Consider the following 23,982-nt stretch of genomic DNA (forward strand, 5'->3'; position numbering starts at 1 on the left):
AGAGAAAATCTGTTATCCATTGATGAATATGGAAGGTGGTATTTATAGGCTTGAGAGAGGACCACTCCATATCCTTTGCATGTGCAGCTTGTGTGGGTGTGTGTTGGCATGTTTCCTCTTTACATTTACACACACATGCTTCATCATTTCAACCACAACACACACACATTTTCTGCCCTATTTTCCTTTACATTTACACACACATGCTTCATCATTTCAAGCACCAAACACCCACATTTTCAGCCCATGTTTCTCCTTTCCTTTGCATGTGTTGTGCCTTCTCTTCTAGCTGTGCATTTCCACTTGCTCCAAAGACAAATGAGTGTAATCATAACCCCATTTGCTGCTGAGTGTTGATGACAAAGCAAAACACAAAACAAGTGCCTTTTATTAGCCAAATCTGCTTAGCCCGTTTCTAAACCTTTCAGTGTTAAAATGCCCATAACTTCTTCTAGAAAAATGATATTAACAATCTGTAAATTGCTCCAGAAAATAGACATCCGTAGCTTTCCAAGCATATAAGGCTCATTCTCTCATTCATTCGGAGCTGTTCGTAACATGCTTCCAAAGTCAGCTAATCTGCACAGGCAGTGTTGACGAATTTGTTGGTTGTCCATGTTTCTCTTTTGCACATGCCTTTCTTGCTGTTTTCTTCTTTGCATGTGTGTGTTGTCATCTTTGTTTCTCCTTTGCACATGACATGTGCTGTCCATGTTTAGATCCCCTTTGCATTTGCACACACTTGCTTCATCATTTCAACCACAAAACACACCATTTCCTTCCCCTTTGCCGTGTATGTCCCTTTCACTTTGCATGTGGGCTTCTTTGCATGTGTTTTCTCCCTCTCTTGCCTTGAGTTTGCATGTGGGCTTCTTTGCATGTGTTTATCCTTGCAATTACACACACACACTTGCACACACAAAAGCCCAAAACGTCCATCCTCATGTCTCCATGTTTGCACCATCCAATCTTAGCCCAAAAATGCTCCAAAGTGCTCCAAAATGCACCTTCTTGCATCCTTGGCCTAAAGAACCTACAAACACACAAAAATGGCTTAAACTACTAACATAACTAAGAACTAAGAACATAAATGCACGAAAACAAACATACTAAGTCGCATAAATATGCTCCTATCAATTTCCCCCACACTTAGCTTTTGCTAGTCCTCGAGCAAAACAAAGAAACAAAACATAAGAACAAAACAAAACCTAAACCTTCCAACATTTACCTTAGGGATTTTCAATGCAACATGACATGCAAAAGATCATCATAACCACATATTTTGGCCTTCCCTACCCTTGAGCACATACTTAATCATAGTCACCACATACTAGTTCACATATAACCAATTAAAACGATGTTTTGAATGTAGTAACATGCCTTAGAGAATTTGCTCAATTCCTTACATGATACACTCTTATTTTCACTCTGATTTTCTAACTACTCACCCTACACTAGGTGTATGTGAGAAGATTGATGTAAACATGAAAACGAACACTCACATATGTTTATAGCAAAGAAAGTAATTTCTGGAGTTATTAAGCATGTATAGATATGATCTCATGACTGGAATGCTACTACTTAGATGCGAGAACCAGGGACACCATATGCTCGTACCAATCCCAAACTCCACATATTAAAACACATAACACTCAAGATTGAAGTTAAGGGTTGTAACGGGGTTAGGGTTGATTGGCTAACAATGAAAGGTAAGGAAACAAACGTTTTTAAAGCATAATAAGCAAAGTAATGAAATTGATGCTTAGAATTCCCTTTGAATGCAGCAACTAACTTTAAACACAATGGGGTTATTCATTCAACTTTTTAGGGCCGATTTCAACTTTTTGGACCCTTTTTACAACAAACAACACTTGTGAGCCTTTCCTCACTTATTTCAAACTTTTTTTTTTTTTTTTTTTTCTAACCCGTGCCTTATTACTTTCTTTTGGCACACAAAACACAAAAATCTCATTCCCCCACACTTGTTTTCTGCATAAGGACAATCAAAAGGAATTCATTTTAAGTCATGCTTCATTATGCTTTAAAAACAAGGGTATGGATAGTCCTAATCTAGGCTAGGTAAGGGAAATGTGGTTTAACAAAGAAAACAGGCTAAACAAGGCTCAACGGGGTTAAACTTAAACAAATATGCACGGGATAAGCTTTTTGGCTCTAGTTCACTACACAACTTCATCTTGAATATGTGTTATGCAAATCAATGTCATGCTTTGAATGGAACGGGCATAAGTTCTAGTATTTGGAACTAAATGATGAAACGCCTTCTAAGTAGCAACCAAGCAAAGAATGATGAGATCATGCAACGACTTTAGAAAACAAAAATGCACAGATTAATAACTCTCCAAAGAACGTATTAGGCTCAAGTCTCTCAAGGTTGTAGTGTTAGTTTGAGTTCCTTCCTTCAAGCATGTTACAAAAACTGATTTTTTTCTTTGTGATTACATGTGAATTCATAAACTATAACTATAACCAAGCATAAATCAAGAGCATATCAAACTTCCATCCATGTTTATAACTTTCTTTAACAGTCATGCAATTAAAAACCAAATCCTCATTATTTGTGTTGGAAGGTACCCTAAGACACAAACAAACACACAAAAACAACTCTTTTTGGCTTTTTCAAAACAATTTTTTCAAATTTTTGTCAAATTTTCGGATTTTTATGTCAAAACATACTAACATGCTTAAAAACACACTAAAAACACTTAAAACAGCAAGAAACAACATTGTAAGTGATAGGTGAATAAAATCCCACGAAAATCATGCAACAGCAACTTGTTTACCCCCCCACACTTAAATCTAACATTGTCCTCAATGTTTCAAACATAAACTCACACAAAAGCAAACAAACAAACAACGAGGAAACATGATAAACATGGCAAAGTAAAAGCAACAGAGAGGAGGGTTAAAGAACGCAAACACCTGGTTTTGGAGTCGGAAATTCCTAGGTCTTCTTTATTTCCATGGGTTGCCTCCCAAGAAGCGCTTTCTTTAACGTCGTGCAGCCGGACGTCTATCATTCATCAATGATCTTTGGTGCCCACGGCATGGAGGGACAGATCCTCCACCACATGCTCCTCAAACAGGTCGTAATAGGGCTTCAATCGATGCCCATTAACCTTGATTTCATGTCCTGTTTTCAAGCTTTGGACTTGGACTGCACCATGAGGAAAGACATTAGTAACAATAAATGGCCCAATCCACTTGGAACGTAACTTACCGGGGAATAACCGAAGGCGAGAGTCAAATAGGAGCACTTTCTGCCCCTTGGAGAATGTTTTGGTACGAAACATCTTGTCATGATACGCCTTGGTCTTGTCCTTGTAAATTCGAGCGTTCTCATAAGCGTCATGCCTAATATCCTCGAGTTCATTTAGTTGGAGCTTTCTATGCACCCCGGCTGCATCTTTGTCCATGTTGAAGGTCTTCACAGCCCAATGCGCCCTATGTTCCAATTCAACGGGCAAATGACATGGTTTACCATAAATGAGGCGAAAAGGTGACATACCTAGAGGGGTTTTGTAGGCCGTACGATAGGCCCACAATGCATCGTCCAAGCGCAAACTCCAATCTCTCTTTGAAGGCCCCACGGTTTTCTCAAGAATTTGCTTGATCTCCCGATTTGAAACTTCCGCTTGCCCATTGGTTTGAGGATGATAAGGGGTGGATACCTTATGCGTCACTGTGTACTTCTTGAGCAAAGCTTCAATGGTTCGATTACAAAAGTGAGAGCCTCCATCACTAATGAGAACTCTAGGCATGCCAAACCTAGCAAAGATATTAGTTTTCACAAAATCTGCAACAACCTTTGAATCGTTAGTTCGGGTGGCTTTGGCTTCCACCCATTTGGAAACATAATTAACAGCTAGCAAGATATAAGTGAAACCAAAAGATGGAGGGAAAGGACCCATGAAATCTATACCCCAAACATCAAAGATTTCAACACTAAAAATGGGGGTTTGCGGCATTTGTTGTTTAGGACCAATATTGCCCGTTCTTTGGCATCTATCACAAGACATGCAAAAAGTTCTAGCATCCCTAAAGATGGTAGGCCAATAGAAACCACATTTTAACACCTTAAGTGCTGTTCTTTGAGTGCCAAAGTGTCCCCCACAAGCATAAGTGTGACAAAAGGTTAGAATAGCATTAAACTCAGAATCGTGTACACACCTACGTATAACTTGGTCAGGGCAATATTTCCATAAATACGGGTCATCCCACACATAAAACCGTGCCTCTTTCTTCAATTTATCACATTGGTGTTTAAGTAATTCACTAGGAACATGTTTAGACACCAAATAATTCACCAAATCAGCATACCACGGTTCACTTACCTTGACGGACATCAGTTGCTCATCTGGGAATGTCTCTATGATAGGCACGACATCCTCCTCATGCACCATACGGCTCAAGTGGTCAGCCACCACGTTTTCACTTCCCTTCTTATCCCGGATTTCGATATCGAACTCTTGGAGAAGAAGCATCCAATGAATGAGTCATGGTTTGGCTTCTTTCTTGGTGAATAAATACTTCAATGCTGCATGGTCAGTATAAATAATAACTTTAGTACCAAGCAAATAAGAACGAAATTTATCTAAAGCAAATACAACAGCAAGAAGTTCTTTTTCAGTGGTAGAATAATTCAATTGTGCATCATTTAAAGTCCGAGAGGCATAATAGATAACATGCGGCCTCTTTTCCTTCCTTTGCCCCAAAACAGCTCCTAATGCATAATCGGAAGCATCACACATAAGCTCAAAAGGAAAGCTCCAATCCGGTGGAACTATGATAGGGGCCGAAGTTAGCAATTCTTTGAGGTGATTGAACGCCTTCTCACACTCCTCGTTGAAGTCAAACGCCACATCTTTTTGGAGGAGACGGCAAAGAGGGTTTGAGATCTTGGAGAAGTCCTTGATAAATCGCCTATAAAATCCTGCATGACCAAGAAACGAACGAATCTCTCGAACCGAAGTAGGAGAGGGTAAGTAGCGTATAAGATCTATTTTCGATTTATCCACTTCAATTCCTCTTTCTGAAACAATATGTCCTAGAACTATGCCTTGTCTAACCATAAAGTGACATTTTTCCCAATTAAGCACAAGGTTAGTTTCTACACATCGTTTCAAAATTATTGTGAGATTTTCCAAACAACCATCAAATGAATCACCAAACACACTGAAATCATCCATAAATACCTCAATAATCTTTTCCACAAAATCTGAAAAGATACTTACCATACACCTTTGAAACGTGGCCGGAGCATTGCATAAACCAAAAGGCATGCGACGATAAGCAAAAGTACCAAAGGGGCATGTGAAAGTTGTCTTTTCTTGGTCATCCGGCGCTATGACAATCTGATTATATCCAAAACAACCATCAAGGAAACAATAAAAAGAATGACCGGCTAACCTTTCAAGCATTTGATCAATGAACGGCAAAGGGAAGTGGTCCTTCCTTGTGGTGGCGTTGAGCTTCCTATAATCAATGTACACTCTCCAACCTGTTTGGATACGGGTTGGCACAAGCTCATTCTCGGCATTTTTCACCACTGTCACTCCGGACTTCTTCGGAACACATTGCACCGGTGATACCCAACGACTATCAGAGATCGGATAAATTACTCCACAATCAAGAAGTTTGATAATCTCCTTTTTCACAACTTCCATCATCGGAGGGTTGAGACGGCGCTGAGCCTCTCGAGTTGGTTTAGCCCCCTCCTCTAGAAGTATGCGATGCATGCACGTAGTCGGGCTTATTCCCCTAATATCGGCCAAAGTCTACCCAATGGCCGTCTTGTGCTCTTTCAACACTCGGATCAACTTCTCCTCCTCTATGGCCGTGAGTGATGAGGAGACAATGACGGGTAATGTCTCGTTATCTCCCAGAAAGGCGTACTTTAAATGATCGGGCAACAGTTTAAGCTCAAGTACGGGTGCCTGAGTTACTGATGGTAACAACTTATTAGTGGAGACTGAAATTGAAATTGGGTTAGAAGGCTTACCATGATACTGAGGTAGTGACTCAAGGGCAGCCACTATCTCGGCCTCCTCCACACTTCTAGGCACGGCAAAACCAGATTTTTGCCCAATTCCTTGTGCAATTGTTGTTTCAAGTGTATCCCTCTCCAAACAATCGAGAAAATCCTGCGCCAAATCATCAATTATATCAATAGAAAAGCAAGAATGATCGTCTTTAGGAAATTTAATACTTTCAGAAAGATTGAAATCAATGACTTCCCCATCAAATTCCATCGTTAAAGTTCCTTTAAACACATCTATCTTGGTGCGGGCTGTTTTCATGAAGGGCCTCCCTAATAGAATCGGCAATGGGGTGGAATGGGGTGAATCTTCCATGTCAAGCACATAGAAATCCGCTGGAAAAATCAAGTTACCAACCTGCACCAAAACATCTTCCAAAACACCCTTTGGATATGTATTAGAACGATCGGCTAATTGAATTATCACACCATCATTTTTAAGCTCACCTAAGTTCATAGATGCATAAATAGAGTATGGCATAACATTAATTGAAGCCCCTAAGTCTAACATGCATTGTTCAAACTTAGTATTACCAATAACGCACGGAATTGTAAAACTACCCAGATCTTTGAATTTAGGGGGTAATTTCCTTTGTAACACAGCAGAGACATTTTCACTTACTTGAACCACCTCTTTGTTCGAAATCCTTCTCCTTGTTGTACAAAGTTCTTTCAAAAACTTAGCATACCTCGGGACTTGCTTAATCGCATCAAGGAGCGGGATATTGACTTGAACTTTCCGAAAGGTATCTAGAATGTCCTTCTCAGCTTCTTCCTTCTTTGATTGCCTAAACCTGCCAGGAAAGGGCACATTTAGTGGAATAGAACTAGAAAAAGTTGAATTGGGACTTACCTTGGTGGTTTGGGATGGTTTAGGAGGAATAGATAAATTCGGCAAGGTTTGGTCATCCTTGGCCTTGGGCTTTGCTCCCTGTGCTTCTTCTTGCAGCAACTTGTCCTCCTCGTCTTGACTTGATTTGGATGTATTTGAGTCCGTTCCAACCTGTTTACCACTTTTTAACATGATGGCCTTAGCGGTTTCAAATCCTCCATTTGGGTTCATAACGGTTGAACTAGGCAATCTGCCTTGTTCTCTAATTTGCCCCATAAATTCTGCAATTTGACCCATTTGCTTCTCCAAATTGTCTACCCGTTTGTCTTGGATTTGTCTCTCCTTATTTTGAGTTTGTACTTCCTGCGTCAAAGTAGTAAGTAACTTAACAACTTGATCATTATCCAAAGACATACCTGAGGTTGTTGGGGCAGATTGCACTTGGTTTTGATTGGGGACGAATGGCTTTGTATAAAAGCCCGGTGGTTGCTGCCTAAATCCTCCTTGTTGTTGGGGTTGTTGAGGATCCCGCCATTTGAAATTTGGATGGTCCCTCCACCCCGGATTGTAGGTATTAGAGTATGGATCATGGCGTGGTTGATTTTGGTTCCCAAAACCCACGGCATTGGCAGATTCCCAACCGCCATTCTCAATCAATTGAGGGCATTGATCATTGGCATGTCCTTGCATAGAGCACACACCACACACACTTGGTCCATGAATCTTCATTCCCTCGGCCAACTGAGAAACAATAGAAGTAAGGTTAGCTAATTGGGATTGAATTTCGGGCATAGAACTTACCTCATTCACTTGTGGCCGTGGGGGGTCTCTTTGTCCAACACCTTCGTATTGTTGTGCATTATGTGCTCGGTTGGCAATTAGAACTTTTGCAGCCCCCGGAGTTTTATCCACCAACGCACCTCCCGCCGAGGCATCAAGCATTTGGCGTTCCATGGGAAGGAGTCCTTCGTAGAAGTATTGAATGAGCAGCTCCTCCTTCATTTGATGCTGTGGACAAGAAGCAACAAGTGATTTAAAATGTTCATAATAAGAAGGAAATGATTCACCTCGATCTTGTTGGATGCCACTAATCCGTTTCCTCAAGAGAATGACTCTTGAAGTTGGGAAAAACTTCTCCAAGAAAGCTCTTTTCATACTATCCCAAGATGTAACCGTTCTGGGTGCTAACTCGTAAAGCCAATCCTTCGCCTTTTCCAAAAGTGAGAATGGAAAAGCCTTCATCATCAGAATGTTCCCGTCGACATTTATGGGTGTCATGCTCGAACAAACAACCTCGAATTCCTTGAGATGCTTGTTGGGCTCTTCCATGGAAAGCCCATGGTATTTCGGAATGTGGTGCAACAAGCTTGACTTCAACTCGAATTCATCGGTCTTGCCTTGGGCAGCCGCGGGGTATTGAATGCATAATGGTGCAGCATTGGTCAACCCCGAGGCCGAAAGCTCTTTAATGGTCCGATTGTCTGCTGCCATAACTTCTTCTTTCACTTCTTCAAACTCAAATTCGGCCTCTGAACTTGAACTAGGTTCACTAGGTTCGGGATGCCTCCTCTTTCTTCTCAAATCACGTTCAAAATCGTTGTTAAAGTCCAAGATATGCACAGTTTGAGAACTCCGCGTCATGCATTAGTACCTAAACCAAGAAAACAAAACAAAATAAGAAACTAGGTAAATTACACTAAAAACACACGGCAAAAACACAAGGGATTAGCAATTTGCTAATCCCCGGCAACGGCGCCAAAATTTGATGCGCAAAATAACTTGACACACAAATTAAACCCTCTTTTTGACAATTGTAGTATAGATGTAAGTAGGGTATCGTTCTAGGCCGGGGATTAGGAGGGATTGCTAATCTATTCTAAATTAATTTAAAAATATTAAACAAGACTCAAGGACACAAAACTAGGCTAAAAACTCTAATAACTCGAAACACACTTAGAATGACTCAAAATAATGAAAACAATCAAATTAGACACTAGGAACTGAAATGGACGGAAATTGAATTAAAAGACTAACAACAATGAAAACTAACTAAATAATATAATTTAATAATGGGGGGGGGGGTTTGGTTTTGACGAGAAGTAAATTAAACTTAAATAAATTACAGAATTGACAAAAGCATGAAATTAAGGTGAAAGGATAGGTGATGGACTAGCTAGAGGGTTCTTCTCCACACATGACACATATGCAACCTAAATTGATTTTCAGTTGTTCTTTCAATAAATTGTAAATCTCAATACTTCAGATTAACCGTGAACAACACTTTTTTAATCTTCAAGTTTTCCTTAAGTTATTGAATTGGACGGAAAAACGCATACAACAATTCAAAACATTCTTCAAAAGTCCCCTACGTGAAAAGCACAATAGAGATACAATCAAAGATCATTAAACTTTGTGAAAACTATAAGCATTGACGAGGCATTCGTAACTATGATTTGCATGAAACTTATGCCAAGAATTTACTTAACGTGATTGTGACTAGCAACCTTCACTACTTGTGAATATAAGTTCATAACGATTAGGTGAAATTCACTTATATTCTAGCATCAAATTCATGCATGTAAATTAAGTATGCATTCTTAATCGACATACAAAAATAAGTTATCAATCAAGCAGTTAAGCAAATTAAATCACAACTCAGAAATCACAACTGAAGGTAATCAATTCATATTACAAATATATTCATGGCTTTGAATTCCCCCCTAGCCAAGGGGGGTTTAGTTCCTCATACTTGCAAAACAAAGATACATAAAATTAGACATTGAAATCAAAGATAGAAAACACCTAGAAACGCTCCAACACTCCCAAGGCTTGGGCTTAGGCACGGCACAAGATGTTCCTTCTCCTTCCTTACTTGCAAGCTGCGGCACTAGAGGTTTTGGACGGTTTTGGGTGGTTTTTATGGTGTAGAATGGATGAGGAATGGTATGGAAAGGTTTAGGATTGATGGATGGTGTGGCTAGGGGTGGTTTTTGGCTAAATTTGGAGAGAAAATCTGTTATCCATTGATGAATATGGAAGGTGGTATTTATAGGCTTGAGAGAGGACCACTCCATATCCTTTGCATGTGCAGCTTGTGTGGGTGTGTGTTGGCATGTTTCCTCTTTACATTTACACACACATGCTTCATCATTTCAACCACAACACACACACATTTTCTGCCCTATTTTCCTTTACATTTACACACACATGCTTCATCATTTCAAGCACCAAACACCCACATTTTCAGCCCATGTTTCTCCTTTCCTTTGCATGTGTTGTGCCTTCTCTTCTAGCTGTGCATTTCCACTTGCTCCAAAGACAAATGAGTGTAATCATAACCCCATTTGCTGCTGAGTGTTGATGACAAAGCAAAACACAAAACAAGTGCCTTTTATTAGCCAAATCTGCTTAGCCCGTTTCTAAACCTTTCAGTGTTAAAATGCCCATAACTTCTTCTAGAAAAATGATATTAACAATCTGTAAATTGCTCCAGAAAATAGACATCCGTAGCTTTCCAAGCATATAAGGCTCATTCTCGCATTCATTCGGAGCTGTTCGTAACATGCTTCCAAAGTCAGCTAATCTGCACAGGCAGTGTTGACGAATTTGTTGGTTGTCCATGTTTCTCTTTTGCACATGCCTTTCTTGCTGTTTTCTTCTTTGCATGTGTGTGTTGTCATCTTTGTTTCTCCTTTGCACATGACATGTGCTGTCCATGTTTAGATCCTCTTTGCATTTGCACACACTTGCTTCATCATTTCAACCACAAAACACACCATTTCCTTCCCCTTTGCCGTGCATGTCCCTTTCACTTTGCATGTGGGCTTCTTTGCATGTGTTTTCTCCCTCTCTTGCCTTGAGTTTGCATGTGGGCTTCTTTGCATGTGTTTATCCTTGCAATTACACACACACACTTGCACACACAAAAGCCCAAAACGTCCATCCTCATGTCTCCATGTTTGCACCATCCAATCTTAGCCCAAAAATGCTCCAAAGTGCTCCAAAATGCACCTTCTTGCATCCTTGGCCTAAAGAACCTACAAACACACAAAAATGGCTTACACTACTAACATAACTAAGAACTAAGAACATAAATGCACGAAAACAAACATACTAAGTCGCATAAATATGCTCCTATCATGCCTCGCCATCAGTGGTAAGCTTAAGTTTACTGTCAATTGGGGTGACAACTGGCTTGCAATCGATGAACTTAGCTTCCTCGAGTAAATCCATGACATACTTGCATTGGTTGAGAAACAAGCCCTGTTGACAGGTTGCCATCTCAATGCCAAGAAAATACTTCAACTTTCCAAGATCCTTGATGGTAAAGGTTTAATGTAAGGAGGCTTTCAAGGCTCCAATTTCATATGAATTGTCACCTGTGATAATAAGATCATCTACATAAATAAGGACCACCAATTTCCCATGGGTTACATTCCGTATAATCAAGGAATAATCGACATTACTTCTGAGAAAACCTTCATTTTCCAACTCTTAACTAAGCTTGGCATACCAAGCTCTTGGTGATTGCTTCAAACCATAGATAGCCTTGTGCAGTTTGCACACCATGTCATCCTTTGCTAGAGAGTAACCTGGCGAAATTTGCATGTAAACTTCCTCCTTAAGCTCTCTATGAAGGAAAGCATTTTTAACATCCATCTGGTATAAAGACTAATCATAATTGACGGCAACTAAAAGTAGCACATGCACTGTGTTCATTTCTGCCACTGGAGCAAAGGTTTCTTTGTAATCAATCCCAAAGTTTTGGGTGAAACCACGAGCAACAAGCCGAGCTTTGTGTCATTCTATTGAGCCATCAGCCTTGAGTTGAGTTTTGTAAACCCAACGACTCTCAACTGCCTTATTTCCTGGAGGTAATTGAATGATATTCCAAGTACAATTTTCCTGCAAAGCTTGAGTTCTTCAGACATGGCTTTCTTCCAGTGAGGGATGAGATTGGCCTCTTGAAAAGTGTTAGGCTATACAAGATTTGAGATTGGATTAAGAAATGCCACATGAGATTTTGAAAACTGTGATTACTTATTGCTTCAGAGATGAGATGTCTAGAAGCATAAGTAACGTAGTCTACAAACTTGGCAGGAGCCTTCGTTTCCCGAGGTGGATTCTTCCTAACATCTTGAGAAGGTTGGTGAGTGAAGGGTTGAGGTGTAGCCTCAAGATCACCATTTCCTTGTGAGTTGGGTTGAGAAACTGTTGAAGTTGTCATTTCCAACATGACTTCTTGCTCCTGACTGCCATTGCCTTTTAAGGAATCATCATGATGCAAAAACTTAGTGTGTATAGGCAATGGAAAGACGTAACACAAAAGCTCCCCCTTACATGAAGTAGAATCCTTTTTAAAGAATAGAGTCTTTTTCTCAAAGCGCACAGCTCAGGATACAAGCACAGCTCAAGATACAACATACTTGTTAGTGATAGGATTAAAACATTTATATCCTTTTTGGGTGGAAGAGTACCCCCATAAACATGCATTTGACTACCCTAGCATCCAATTTGTCAAGATGCTGAGTTTGCACATGTACAAAACGAAGTGCAACCGAAAACTTTCAAGTGTGATAGGTTTATTGGTCTGTCTTTAAGGGTTTTATATGGTGATCTGAAACCTAGAACACAACTAGGAAGCTTATTGATCAAATAGGTGGTTGTAGGATTGCATATGACCAAAACTTTTTGGGTACATTCATATGCAACATGAGTGCCCGAGTTTTTTCAAGTAGATCTCTATTCTTCCTCTCGGCTATCCCATTTTGTTGTGGGGTTCCCACACAGCTTGTTTAGTGAATAATTCTTTGTGAACTTAAGTATTGAGTCATGATTTTGGATAAGAACTCAGTGCCATTGTCTGATCTCAAAGTTTTAATAGTTGAGTGAAATTGTGTTACAACCAACTTATGAAAATCTTTAAAAATAGTTAGAACTTCACTTTTAGATTTCATGAGATAAAGGAAAGTGATTCGAGTGTAATCATCCACAAATATAACAAAATACTTATAACCCTCTATTGATTCAAAAGTAAGACCCCATACATCAGTGTGTACCATTTCAAATGGTGTACTAGACTTGGACATTGAAGAACCAAAAGGTAGCCTAGCAGATTTGGAAAAATGACATGTATCACACTTAAAAGATGGGTGGCAAAACATGGGAAATAGTTTTGACAAAACAACTTTGGATGGATGACCTAGTCTTTGATGCCAAATTTGTTGATCCTGGGGTTTACTTAAGTTTGCTTGAACAGCGTTAGGAAGATGGGACTTCTTGCAAAAATAATACAAGCCATTTATAAAGAAACCTTCACCAATCATTTTCTTGGTGATACAATCCTGAAATACCACATTAGTTGGTGAGAAAATGGAAGTGCATTTTAAATTAGAGGTGAGTTGCCCTATTGAGAGTAATTTAAAGGGAAACAATGGAACATATAGAGCAATAGACTCAATGTTTTTTTACATCAAATTTCATTTTCCTCTGCCCATCACCGAAACATTTTTTTCCATTTGCAATGGACACTTGAGAAGGTTTTGAAAAAGGATGAAAGTCATGCAAGTTTGAAACTTTATTTGTCATGTCATCAGTGGCACCTGAGTCGATTATCCAACAATCAAGTTCAACACTAGTTTGAAGTGCAGTGGAGAAAGCATTGAAGATACCTGAAGCTTTATTAGGATGAACATGGTCATGGTCAGCAAGGAACCCAGCAATCTGGCCAAAACGTGCGGTGTGGTTGTCATTATCCACCTTAGGAGTTGGTACAATCTCTCCATGCCCTTTGCTTTGGAGATAGGCTGCAAACTCGTTGATAAGAGATAAAGGGGTTGGCAGTGAAGTCAACTAAGCCATGGTTGAGCGAGCTCGAGGCATGATTTGCAACATGTTGTGCTTTGTAGAAGGTTATTTGTGATGCTTTGGGAGTGATTGACCTAATATTCTTATTTACTTAGGTTTCAACTTTGGATGTAATTCTCAGCACCTTTTTTCCACATGTCCTGTAGGATTGCAGTATTTGCAGTATAAGTATTGATTCCTCCCCTTCTACACTTTGTTGTCAGTTTGCTTGTAGTTTGTAGCATACCCTCGAGCCTCAAGTAGTTTGTGGCTTGACTCTTGGTTCATCACTCTTCTTCTTGCTTCTTCACGTTGCACAGTAGCACAAACATTTTGAAATGACGGAAGCTCCATGCTCATTCAAATGTGACTTCTGAGATCTTCATACTCAGAGCTTAAGCTTCCTAGCAACTGATATATCTTATCTTCCGCAACACGTTTGAGAAGAATAGATGGATCAGTGGTATAAAGAAGATACACATCCAGCTCATTCCATATGGTTTTAAAGACACCAAGATGTTGAACAAAGGTCATTCCTTCTTGTTGAATACTGATAGGAGCATATTTATACGACTTAGTTAGCTTGTTTTCTTGCTTTTAATTAGCTAAACTATGATAATTATAGTGTTTAAAGTTATTTTCGTGCAATTTCAGGTTTTAGTGTCAAAGTATGCAAAAAGAAGCAATTTGGAACATTCTAGAGCATTTTTGGGCCAAGATTGGATTGTGCAAGCATGGAGGCATGAGGATGGACGAATTTGAAGACAAAAGAGGCTATGAACATGCTAAAAATCTGGTGAAACAAATACAAGTTGCAAGAAGGGATAAATTTCTAGAAGGATTGACCAAAACTTCACTCAAAACCAAGAAATTCTTCAATGCCGTGGGCATTGATTCACTTTCACCATAAATTTGAGTGATGATGCAATGCTTAAATCACCATGACATGTGAGTGGATGATGCAATGCTTAACTCACCATGACATGTGAATGGATGACTCAATACCTAACCCACCAACAATTCCCACTCTTTGCCTTGCTCACCTACTCAATTCCACCAAAATTTTGTGTTAAACAAGTCCATCCTTTTCCTATAAATACCATGGCAGCAACCTCATTCAAAACACACAGAAATTCATACACATTTACATTAGTTCCAAGGCTTGCAAAGAAGGAGGAGTGCTTGGAGTTTTGCTAGCCATTCCATTGGAGTTGTTGGAGCATTCTAGGTGTATTCTACTTTGTTTTTCTATGTTTAATAACAATTGTTTTTGTTTAATTGCAAGTATGAGGAACTAATCCCCTACTTGGCTAGAGGTTAATTCAAAGCCATGAATATATTTGTAATATGAATTGATTACCTTCAGTTGTGATTTATAAGTTGTGATTTAATTTGCTTAACTGCTTGATTGATAACTTATTTTTGTATGTCGATTAAGGATGCATACTTAATTTACATGCATGAATTTGATGCTAGAATATAAGGGAGTTTCACCTAATCGTTATGAACTTATATTCACAAGTAGTGAAGGTTGCTATTCACAATCACGTTAAGTAAATTCTTGGCATAAGTTTCATGCAAATCATAGTAACGAGTGCCTCGTCAATGCTTATGTTTTTCATAGAACTTAATGATTCTTGCTTGTATCTCTATTATGCAATTCATGTAGGGAACTTGTAGGGAATGTTTTGGGTTGTCGTATGCAATCATCCAACCCAATAACTTGTGGAAAAATTAAGGGTTAATTAGTGCAATTCACGGTTAATTTGGGGCGTTGAGATTTACAATTTATTGAAAGAACAACTGAAAATCAATTTAGGTTGCATATGTGTCATGTGTGGAGAAGAACCCTCTAGCCAGTCCGTCACCTATCCTTTTATCTTAATTTCATGTTTTTATCAATTCTGTAATTTATTTAAGTTTTATTTATTTCTCGTCAAAACCAAACCCCCCCCCCCATTATTAAATTATATTATTTAGTTAATTTTCATTGTTGTTAGTCTTTTAATTCAATTTCCGTCCATTTCAGTTCCTAGTGTCTAATTTGATTGTTTTCATTATTTTGAGTCATTCTAAGTGTGTTTCGAGTTATTAGAGTTTTTAGCCTAGTTTTGTGTCCTTGAGTCTTGTTTAATATTTTAAAATTAATTTAGAATAGATTAGCAATCCCTCCTAATCCCCGGCCTAGAACGATACCCTACTTACATCTATACTACAATTGTCAAAAAGAGGGTTTAATTTGTGTGTCAAGTAATTCTCGCATCAAATTTTGGCGCCGTTGCCGGGGATTAGCAACTTTGCTAATCCCTTTATTTTTGTTTTTGCTTATGTTTATATTGGTGTTTGTGTATTTTACTTTTGATATTTGATTTATTTTTCTTTCTTTGATTTTAGGTACAAATGGAGCGAGACATGGCACTTGCGACCATTCAAGCTCAATTGGCACAGCTCACTGCTCAATTGACTCATAATGTCGAACGGACCACAATGCCAAGTGTCCCTACACTTGATGTGCCATATGGGCAAGGATATCAAAGTCCTCAATTTTCTGCCAATGAAGATGCTTGGGGTTATCAAGGCTATGATCAACCAAGCAACAACATGTTTTCCAACGCTTACAATTCGGCTTGGAGAGATCATTCAAATTATATGTGGGGGGAACCTCAACAATTCCAACAAGAGGGATATTGGCAGCAAGAGGAGGATTTCTATTCAAAACCTATGCAATATGCTCAATCAAACTCAGGTTCGTCAATAAATTATAATCAAATTCTTAATGAATTAAATTCTTTGGCGCAGGGCTCACAAAATCAAGACAAGAAGTTGGATAAATTGAAGAGTCAAATGGGAGAGATTATGGAATTCATGCTACAAATTCAAGAGCAAAGTGAACTCTCCAGCTCAACTGTTGAAAATTCGAAGGAAGATTTTGAAATCCACGATGCTATCACTTTGGAAGGTGACATGAAGGATGAAGCTGTCCCAGAACCATCCAAACACATCCCGAACATGGATGAATTGCTGCTGCAAGCAGAAGAGGAGGAGGACGACCTGGGCAGTTTAGAAGAATTCTTGCTGCAAGCTCCTCAAATCCCTATGTCATCCAACTCAGGTGAGGAAGTTCTAAATTCACTTCATTCTAACATTATTCCACCGAATGTCCTTTGTCCTTGCAGGTTTTTGATTCCAAATATCAAAGAGAGTGAAAAAGACATTGTGGAAGCTCTTCCAAAAGTGCAAAGTGATATTCCAATTCTTGGTGCACCAAAACAAGTTCCCGATGGTATTGAAACGTTCAAAGAACCTTGCACACCAAGAAAAGGGATTCAAGAAAATGAAGTGGTTGAAGCATATCAAGAATACATCCAAGAGGCTGTGCATGAGACAATCAAGCCCAAAGCAGTTGAATTTGATGACACGGGACAAGCCACAACCATCATAGTAAACCTGGCCAAGTTCAAAATCCCGGAAATGTTCAAAGATGTGGTGTTTGTCATTGAATTTGTGTCGGAAAAAGAAAGTAAGCCATCTTCTCCAATTTTAATTTTAATTTATACTAACATGTTTCTGATTTTGATGATTTAGGCACCCACCCTTGAATTTAAACCATTGCCGAATCATTTCAAGTATCACCTCCCATTAAAAGATAAATTCCATGCTTTGGAGCCGAGGGGAATTTAAAGGAAAGATTCGTCCCGCTAAAGACGTTAAATCAAGGGCTTCTTGGAAGGCAACCCAAGCATTCAACGAAGGGAGACTTTGGAATCGCTAACCAAATCAGATTTGAATTCTTACACCCTTATCTTTACTGCTTTCATTTTGTTTTGTTTAGTTAGTTGTGTTATTTGGTTGATTTCTGTGAGTTTGTGTTATTTAGTTTAAGTGTGGGGGAAAGTTAACCAAAGTCTTTTTACATTGATTTACATATTTTACATTGATTTAAAAAAAAAAAAAAAAACACACCTAAAAACAAAAAAAACAAAACATACCTAAAAAAAAAAAAAACATTAAAGTAAAAATATTTTACAATGATGTGTATACTAATAGCATTCATTGGTCAGGTGGTGCTTCAGTAGTCGGCGGAGCTTCAGCAGTCGGCGAGGCCACGGAAGGAGGAGGTATCGGAGGTTGATCAGTTGGAGCTTCACTACGCGGTGCCGCCCCAGAAGACGAAGGCAGATGCGGTTGGAACAAACCCACAAACCTCCGGTGATCAAGTAAAATTTGACCATCAGTGTCTTGCAGCTGGTCAATTTTCCTCTTCATGTTTGTGGCATAATTGTGTGCAAGCTTGTGCAATTGTTTATTTTCATGCTTGAGTCCTTTAATCTCCTCTTTGAGACTCTGTATTTCAGCCACCAACGATTCAACGTGACGGGTTCGAGCAAATAGGCGTTGGGCCATGTTGGACACGGAACCGGCACACTGCACGCTAAGAGCCAGAGACTCCTTAACCGCCAATTCATCAGATCGTCTAGCGAGCAGTCTGTTATCTCTGGGGGTGACAAGGTTCCGGGCCACCACCGCAGCAGTCATGTCATTTTTCATCACCGAATCCCCAACGGTAAGAGGACCAGTAGGAGATATGAAGGATGGGCGCCATATGTTGTCTGGTGAAGGCGGAGCTGCCTCTTCACCAAGGTTTAAGTCAAAACGACGATCTGAAGGGCCAGACATTTTTCAGAGGTGGAGAAGAAAGAAGAGAGTCGGACAGATCAAGATTAAACAAGTGCAAGAAGGGAGTGTTTACAGGAGGGAGCTCAAGTGTGTTGTGGAACAAAATTAACGCCTCTATAAAAAGGAGAAATCAAAGAGGTGCTCCTCAGAAATTGAAGAGGCGTCCTCTCGCAAATCGAAGAGTCGGGGCTCCGTTCTCAAACGCCTGATTCTTTTCTCAAAAGAGGAGTTTCCTTTCTCAAAAGCCGGATTCTTTTCTCAAAAGAGGCGTTTCATTTCTTAAAGGCTGGGCTTGCTCAGAAACCACGAGCCGAACCCCGGATTTCAAAAGATCAAATTGTCCAGACGTGTCGTCACTTGTCACACGCAAATTGCTTTGCGAAAATCTCGGGCAGTTTGTCGAAGCACCAATTTAGAAATCGAAGAGGGAAATTCAACAGTCAAAGACACGCTAGCTTTCTCAAAAGCTGAGCTTCAACCCACGGGCAAATCTTCTTTTCCAGATTTATCCGCACGTGTCACATACTACCTCTACAATCGACGATGCTCAGAGCTCGAAGCGCCGATTCCAGATATCAATGAGGAATCTGCTTTGCGGAAATCACGAATAGCTGGTCGAAAATTTATGGTAAAGTGGGAAAGCACGTTGCACTGTTCTTTTACTCGTGTCGGTAACCCTGGGATGATTGAACAGTACCTCTACCAGCCATTAAGAAAATTCTATAAATGTTAAACTTCATTGCAAAGTAGCCCCTATCAGCACTTCTTCATCTCCGAGAATGCATTCCCAAAGAACCCTCTCGAGTCACTCTGTATTCCTCATTCCCTGGGATACCCCTGCAAACAACCCATCCAGAGCAAAAGTATTTCATATCATAAAGGTTGAAAGCAAGAGTATCTCATATCATGCTTTCTCCATGTCCTTTTCCTTGTCTTTGTTTTAACCTGCAGGACATGGAGAAATTGCTCTCGAGTACTCGTCTTCCACTGCTGATGTACTTCCAAAGAAGCTGCCACATCTACCTGAAGAACAGATAAGGCAAGCGAAAATGATACCAGCAGCATGTGGAGACAATGTGCAGAAGAAACAAGCAGAGAAGAATGCAGCTTGCACAATCATCCCATCAGAAGGAGTCTGAGATGAAGAACTAGAGAAGCTGCCACATCTGCTTGGAGAACAAATAAGGAACTGCAACATTCCCAAAGAGCAAAGCCTCGCCGTACAATATCATCAAATCATCACTTGCAAGTAAAAAGCTAAGTGTCACCCCGTTCAAGAGGAAAGCTGTGGAAAGTCAACAAGCACGACCAATGATCACTTATTAGTTCTTTTCATTGTCTTTTATCGTGATTTTCAATTTTTCGTTTGCAATTTCTTAATTTACATTTTGCGTTACTTAACTAAATTATTTCTTTTCTTTGTAGGAACTTTTGGTTATTTCCACCCTTGAAGTTGATTGCAGAATTTTAGCTTGGGGGGGTCATCGCTTGATTTTACTGCAAACTAGGGAAGTTTTCAGTCCAATTGCTTTATTTTGTTTCTTATTATTTATTTATTTTATTTTTATTTGCATTATAGTGTTTTCTGACATTGGGGACAATGTCCGGTTTAAGTTTGGGGGTAAAGAGTATAAAAAATGACCAAATTGAAATTTTTTGTACCTTCAACTACGAACTGGTTTCATTTGTTTCTGTGTTGTTGCTTTTTGTTTTCTTAATTAGTTTTGTTTTCTTTAAAAAAAAAAAAAAAAAATTCGGAAAATTTAAATATCCAAAAATATTGTCTTGTTTCCCTTATTGTTTTGAATTAGATTTTTGTTAGTTTCCCGACCCAATGATATAATTGGATCAAATTTGAACCAGATCATCAAGAATTTAGTTAACATGTGTTTTGTGAAATTCCTAATTCTCTTGTTAGTTTTGTACATGTTTGATCATCTTTGAAAAACCAAATGCACATAGCCTTGTTAATGTGAAACTAAAGTATGACTTAAAGCTTCATATGTGAATTTAGTGACCATATACATCCTATGTGAGTTTTTGAGCCGATTGAAAGTGTGTGCATTTTTCATACACTCCTATTCTGTCATGTGTGATGAACTTATGTGAGATACATCTCTAGAACTTGCGTAACGATCTTTGGAAATGTTTGTCATTGATTGCATGAACTTGGAAATGATAGAGGCATTAGGTTTACCATTATGGCCCAAATAACCATGTTTCCCAAAGAAAAATGATATCATTAGATTGCCAATTTGAGCCGTGTATGTTGAGCCTTTTATTTCTTATCACCAGATATGTCTACCCTTATGCCTGAAACATTTTTTCCTTACCCTTTCCAAGCAAGCTAGTGAGCAATGTGAAAATGTCTTATGAGAAATGTTTGTGAAGTACTTTGAAGGTGTTTGGCAAAAGAATAAGTGTGGGGGTATTTCATGTTTGTATTTAAAAGAAGAAAAATAGAAAAAAAAATTAAAAAAAAAAAAGTTATAAAGAGAAGAAAAACAGAAAAAAAAAGATTGTATACAAATGAAATATAAAGTTGTTTAATTTTCAGTTTAAGGGTGTGGTTGGAGGTGCTAGAAGAATCGCTGGAAAGATTGAGTTCTTATAAATCTAAAGAAAAGAATTGCTTGCAATGTAGCTTGGAACTTGTGTTTATCTATTCTTTCATTTCAATAACCCTCTCCCTAAACCTCATTACATCCAATAAAAGTCCTCTTGATTTAAGTTTTGCAATTATGACTGTGGAGAAGTGATCTTTATGCAAGCTTATGGTAGAAATTTCACATTTGATTCTTTGAGCGAAACACATTAAAACTAAACACATGTGTGATTGAGTGCATATCCCGTGAGAAGGTCGCTAGTTTGCATATGATGATTTTAAAAATAAAAACTTGAAATTACATTAGCATGGCTATCTCACACACTACACTTCAAGGATGATTCAAAGATTACTGCTAATATTTGAATAAGGAAGATGAACTTGGATTAACTTGTTTGGTGCCAGCTATGGTTCTTGTTGATTTGTGTTCTCGAATGAAATTCTATAAGGGTCACATAGGGGGAAGCTAATGTTTTTCTTGTTACTTCTTGTTCTTGTTTTCTTTGTTTTGCTCGAGGACTAGCAAAAGCTAAGTGTGGGGGAAATTGATAGGAGCATATTTATACCACTTAGTTAGCTTGTTTTCTTGCATTTAATTAGCTAAACTATGATAATTATAGTGTTTAAAGTTATTTTCGTGCAATTTCAGGTTTTAGTGTCAAAGTATGCAAAAAGAAGCAATTTGGAACATTCTAGAGCATTTTTGGGCCAAGATTGGATTGTGCAAGCATGGAGGCATGAGGATGGACGAATTTGAAGACAAAAGAGGCTATGAACATGCTAAAAATCTGGTGAAACAAATACAAGTTGCAAGAAGGGATAAATTTCTAGAAGGATTGACCAAAACTTCACTCAAAACCAAGAAATTCTTCAATGCCGTGGGCATTGATTCACTTTCACCATAAATTTGAGTGATGATGCAATGCTTAAATCACCATGACATGTGAGTGGATGATGCAATGCTTAACTCACCATGACATGTGAATGGATGACTCAATACCTAACCCACCAACAATTCCCACTCTTTGCCTTGCTCACCTACTCAATTCCACCAAAATTTTGTGTTAAACAAGTCCATCCTTTTCCTATAAATACCATGGCAGCAACCTCATTCAAAACACACAGAAATTCATACACATTTACATTAGTTCCAAGGCTTGCAAAGAAGGAGGAGTGCTTGGAGTTTTGCTAGCCATTCCATTGGAGTTGTTGGAGCATTCTAGGTGCATTCTACTTTGTTTTTCTATGTTTAATAACAATTGTTTTTGTTTAATTGCAAGTATGAGGAACTAATCCCCTACTTGGCTAGAGGTTAATTCAAAGCCATGAATATATTTGTAATATGAATTGATTACCTTCAGTTGTGATTTATAAGTTGTGATTTAATTTGCTTAACTGCTTGATTGATAACTTATTTTTGTATGTCGATTAAGGATGCATACTTAATTTACATGCATGAATTTGATGCTAGAATATAAGGGAGTTTCACCTAATCGTTATGAACTTATATTCACAAGTAGTGAAGGTTGCTATTCACAATCACGTTAAGTAAATTCTTGGCATAAGTTTCATGCAAATCATAGTAACGAGTGCCTCGTCAATGCTTATGTTTTTCATAGAACTTAATGATTCTTGCTTGTATCTCTATTATGCAATTCATGTAGGGAACTTGTAGGGAATGTTTTGGGTTGTCGTATGCAATCATCCAACCCAATAACTTGTGGAAAAATTAAGGGTTAATTAGTGCAATTCACGGTTAATTTGGGGCGTTGAGATTTACAATTTATTGAAAGAACAACTGAAAATCAATTTAGGTTGCATATGTGTCATGTGTGGAGAAGAACCCTCTAGCCAGTCCGTCACCTATCCTTTTATCTTAATTTCATGTTTTTATCAATTCTGTAATTTATTTAAGTTTAATTTATTTCTCGTCAAAACCAAACCCCCCCCCCATTATTAAATTATATTATTTAGTTAATTTTCATTGTTGTTAGTCTTTTAATTCAATTTCCGTCCATTTCAGTTCCTAGTGTCTAATTTGATTGTTTTCATTATTTTGAGTCATTCTAAGTGTGTTTCGAGTTATTAGAGTTTTTAGCCTAGTTTTGTGTCCTTGAGTCTTGTTTAATATTTTTAAATTAATTTAGAATAGATTAGCAATCCCTCCTAATCCCCGGCCTAGAACGATACCCTACTTACATCTATACTACAATTGTCAAAAAGAGGGTTTAATTTGTGTGTCAAGTAATTCTCGCATCAAATACATGCAATATCTTTCTGCAACTGGAACACACGAGCATAATTATTCTAGTTCCCATACATGTCCTTCACAGACTTCCATAGATCTTGTGAGGATTCAGCGTAGCTAAAGATCTCAGCCACATGTTTCTCCATGTTGTTGAGTAAAAAGGACATGACCAGTTGGTCCTTGCATAACCATGCTTCATGTGCTTGAGTGGAAGGCTTAAGTGCTTTAACTCCTTCATTGATAAACCCTAGCTTTCCTCTTCCACCGAGAGCAAGAGTCACTGCTCTAGACCATGAGAGGTAGTTGAATTCATTCAACAAAACTGAGCATAAACACTGATTTGTATTTATCTCAATGTCTGGAACAAAAGTGGGAGAAACTTGTGAGTTTTCTCCTTCAAGATTCACTGAGCTTTCTTCAGCCATTACTGGAGCTTGAAGATGAACAACAGCGGAAAAAAATTGGGCAGAGACAGGTCAAGGATGACACTCCTCTAATACCATGTTGAAGTTTTGGTTTAAGTTTTCTTGTATTTCTGATAATGTGAATGTACAAGGATACACATATATAAAAGAAAAGAAAAGAAGAGAAGAACTAGTTACATCCAACAGTCCTTAAGCTAAACCTTAGAGACCAGTTGTACTCCTCAATTGAAGGAGATTACACCAAACACTAGATATCAGCCTTACTTCTTAATTGAAGGAAACCAACTACAAGAC

General features: G+C 38.6%; 1 protein-coding gene across 1 annotated transcript; it reads right to left on the reverse strand.

Annotated features, from left to right (window-relative positions):
- Nucleotides 1-23,322: 23,322 nt before the first annotated feature.
- Nucleotides 23,323-23,688, reverse strand: LOC139189507 (uncharacterized). Its single transcript, XM_070808468.1, has one exon. The coding sequence runs from the start codon at nt 23,686-23,688 to the stop codon at nt 23,323-23,325; it is 366 nt and encodes a 121-aa protein (XP_070664569.1).
- Nucleotides 23,689-23,982: the final 294 nt, after the last annotated feature.

The sequence above is a fragment of the Malus domestica genome, chromosome 11 (assembly GCF_042453785.1).
Source record: "Malus domestica chromosome 11, GDT2T_hap1".
Lineage (NCBI taxonomy): Eukaryota > Viridiplantae > Streptophyta > Magnoliopsida > Rosales > Rosaceae > Malus > Malus domestica.

Bases quoted from the DNA above. Each gene is read 5' to 3' on its own strand.
- LOC139189507 (XM_070808468.1), bottom strand. From the start codon at position 23,688: ATGGCTGAAGAAAGCTCAGTGAATCTTGAAGGAGAAAACTCACAAGTT.